The sequence below is a fragment of the Lycium ferocissimum genome, chromosome 7 (assembly GCF_029784015.1).
Source record: "Lycium ferocissimum isolate CSIRO_LF1 chromosome 7, AGI_CSIRO_Lferr_CH_V1, whole genome shotgun sequence".
Taxonomy (NCBI): Eukaryota; Viridiplantae; Streptophyta; class Magnoliopsida; order Solanales; family Solanaceae; genus Lycium; species Lycium ferocissimum.
The window spans coordinates 15,683,731-15,687,341 of NC_081348.1; the positions used below are offsets into that span (position 1 = coordinate 15,683,731).

Consider the following 3,611-nt stretch of genomic DNA (forward strand, 5'->3'; position numbering starts at 1 on the left):
TACTACCATCGGTATTCAATTTATAAAAACCCTAGGCTTTAGTGGGCAATGCCATCTTACATGAATATTTCTGGTAGGATTACAGATATATGTTCCTTAATTAGTGGTTCATTGTTGGGAGGTAACAAACTATATGCGTACAAAAGTGGTAAACTATCAGTTATATTCCCGTTATTAACAGTTGAACTAATTATTACTTGGTTCCCATCAAGAAAGTTAGACAATGTCTGAAGTTTAGACTTTCTATTAAATTTCCCATTATTTTTTGGGTCATCTTCGAACATTACATTTGACGTCATTTCCTAGATAAGCAAACCTCGAAACGAAATAAAATAGTTGGTGTCTAAGTATTAATCATCAACTGCAAAAATTATAAAGTTTTATTTAACAAAGTGGCCTCTAAAGTAATGGAGGATCAACAGTACTTGGCTGACCATGCATTTAATGAGGAAATTCAACTATCTACAATAGTTTTTTTTTTTTTTTTTTTCATACACTGGGGACGACTGAGTCATTTTCGTTCAATAAAATAGTACTATATACTTTGGCAAAAGAAATTTAAATTATTACGTGGCATAACGTCTTACACTATATACTTACAAGTTTAGAAAGAGTAGACTTAAAAATGAAGAGGACTTAAAAATTAGCTTGAATGTATATTTTCTTTTCCTTTTTTCTTTTGTCGAATAAATCCACTAAGGTTCTCTATTTCAGCTCCAATTCTTTATTTTTGGTTAAGAGGTAAATCTCAACTATTCAATCACCCTTCTCGATGATAACTATGAATATGCTGTGGTGTTAGTAAGGATAAAAAATTTAAATCAATTAAGTACGATTTGTCACACAACAAAAAGATATTAAAGCTAAAACCAGCTAATCGTTTATGTTTTTGAAAGACAAAAAGTACTTATAAAAACATCTTCATTTATTTCACTATAACCTTGTATTGGATATTAACGAGAAACTCTTGGTAGGAGCACTTGTAACTTTAGATTAATTAGTTGGATCAGTGGACTTTAGATGCCGAACAACTTAAAAAAAGAGTTATATATTGCTCGGTTTTTCTTTAAGACTACAGATTAACAATTGGTTTGAAGAAAAAAAAAACAATTGGATTTGAGATATATGATAACCAATGCTATAGATTAACATTGGAGTTGAGATATATCATGAACAGTACTTAGATTAACATTGGATTTGAGATATATCATGATCAATTGTTTCTTATCGCCAAAAAGTGGCTCCTTAACCAGAATACCCTTTTTTATTTAACTATTGGTATTCGCGCTAATTCGGGTTCGTTCGCATTGATGCATTTTCATGATTCGAAATTGCTGGTTAAGGATGGAGAGGATTTCATTCATCCCATTACATCATTAGATGGTATCAGAATACCCTCATACCGTCCCAAAACTATACAGAATGCAGCTTATGGTTAGGTGTTTATCCGAAGTCTGAACCCACTTTTTTTTATGCGAAACATAAATTTATGTGTAAAAATATACTAAACTGCAACAAATAATAGATACAAATTCATGACTTTAAAAATATAATGTGTTTAACGCTAAGAACCTTAAAGGTTGACCCTATAAACCTTATATTCTGGGTCCCCTAAGTATCCCATTATCTTTTAAAAGACACGAAGAAAGAATGAGATATCAATAAAAGTAAAATGAAATTTTTATAAGCATTGATTTGATCGAAGACATACTTGAAATGTATCAAAAATCACATCAATAAATAAGACTATTGGGGGTGATTACCGTTAAACAAACTGGCCATACCCCAACAGATTAAAAATAAATTCAAATGTTAATTCAACACCATTTGGATATTATTAAACCTAACAAATTCATTTTCTTCTATTTCATCAAGTTTCTTTACAAGTATCTGAACTTTCACATTAAGTCCTTTTTGAACCCATAATTTTACAAAGAATCACTTCCCAACCCCAAATAATTCTTAAGCTCATATGGGAAACAGGGGTTTTTTTTCCACTTATCACCATGCAACTTAAAAATCTTGAGAACTCTTTCCTTTGTTGTTGAAGATCCACCAATGTGTAACAAAGCCACCAACTTTTTTACTGATCCATACATCAGCATGTCCTCCAAAACTTTATCCGTGGGGTGAGAATTGCAAATCAATGAAAGAATTTTCACCCCAATTTTTGTGCCAATATTTGAAATATTCAACATTTTCTTGGTTATGGCTGCAATTCCTAGCCCATGTTCTATGAATCCCATTCTTCCATCAGCACATTCACACAATAACTTGATCAAGTACATTATTTTTTCACTTTTTGATTTGCTTGAATCAGGAAGAATCTCAATGAGTGTGCACATAGCTCCAGCCTCAATAGCTTTCAATCTTGATTTTTTCGATTTTTCGAGTATGTCTATCAAGACTTGTAATGCATAAGAACTTGCCTTGCAACAAATTTCATCAGATACAATCTCCATCAAGGACTTGAAGAATTCAATCCCTTGATCTTCAATTACATTACTCCATTGGCAATCTGATTTTGTGATCCTTTGGAATATCGAAACGGTGCAAAATCTTGCCTCTGCACTACCCCTTTGAAGCATTATGGCCATGGACTTCATGCACCCTGGCTGCAACAAAATCTTGATTGTCTCCTCCTCTTCTAGTACAATTGGCAATTTGATCAAAAGACTAAGAGCCTCTTCACATGCTCTAAATGTAACGAAATCTGAGCTTTCAATTAAAATTTGTTGAATGATCCTAACAAGAACCTCAACCCCACCACATTTTCTAAAATCATCATTCACATCATGATCACCTAGTTCAACAATTGACTTGAGTTTCTTCAAGGAACTCACCTTAAAGGGGCTTGATTCTATCGTGTTGAGCAACGATATGAGCTCATCATGTTTGAAAGAAAATATAGGGGATGTGTTTGAATTTGATTGAGACTTGCCATTTTGCCAAGCAAGAATGAGTCTCTTCAGAGTATGATTTGGAGTCATGTCAAAGCTATGAATAGGTTGCATTGTGGCAGGACAAGTTTTTTTCTTGTAAGTGTAGAACCATTTTTCTATGTGTTTTCTCTCATATGTCACACCAGTGGATATTGTAACAGGATCTTTCATGAGCTCCATGGAGATGGGACATCTAAAATGTAGAGGGAAATCCATAGATGATTGAATTGGATTTTCTTGGTTTTTTGTGAATTGCTATCTCCCTTGAAAGATGAAAGGTTAGTGGGGTAGACAAAATCCTACGCTTTTTATATGTGTTGAGGTCGTGTTTATGTATTTATGAAGTAAGAGAAAGAGAGATGATGTGTGTGGAAGCCTAAAGAAAGAATAAATCAAAGTCAAACAACTCTATTTTAATTGGTTCAGATTATAAGTATGCAAGCTGTGTAACTGTTGACATCAAAGCAAAAATGATGCGGCCCTTGGAAACTGCTGGATTGGCTTTGAATAGTCCGTGTCGTTGAATAGTGAAACTGCTCTTTTGCCACCACACCCCCTATTTTGGTTAAATATGAATTTGGACCCTAAATATCTAACGTCCAAGTCTGTTTATCAAACTTCTCTTAGGATTGTGTAATTTTTTTCATTATCAGTATTATTTAATTTGTT

General features: G+C 33.2%; 1 protein-coding gene across 1 annotated transcript; it reads right to left on the bottom strand.

Moving 5' to 3' along the window:
• Nucleotides 1–1,662: 1,662 nt before the first annotated feature.
• LOC132062561 (E3 ubiquitin-protein ligase PUB23-like) lies at nucleotides 1,663–3,255 on the bottom strand. The gene has a single exon (XM_059455110.1). It carries the CDS (start codon nucleotides 3,156–3,158, stop codon nucleotides 1,929–1,931), a length of 1,230 nt encoding a protein of 409 aa, XP_059311093.1. The 5' UTR covers nucleotides 3,159–3,255; the 3' UTR covers nucleotides 1,663–1,928.
• Between the last annotated feature and the right edge of the window lie 356 nt (nucleotides 3,256–3,611).

Excerpts from the sequence above, each read along its gene's own strand:
- LOC132062561 (XM_059455110.1), bottom strand. The coding sequence starts at position 3,158 with ATGGATTTCCCTCTACATTTTAGATGTCCCATCTCCATGGAGCTCATG.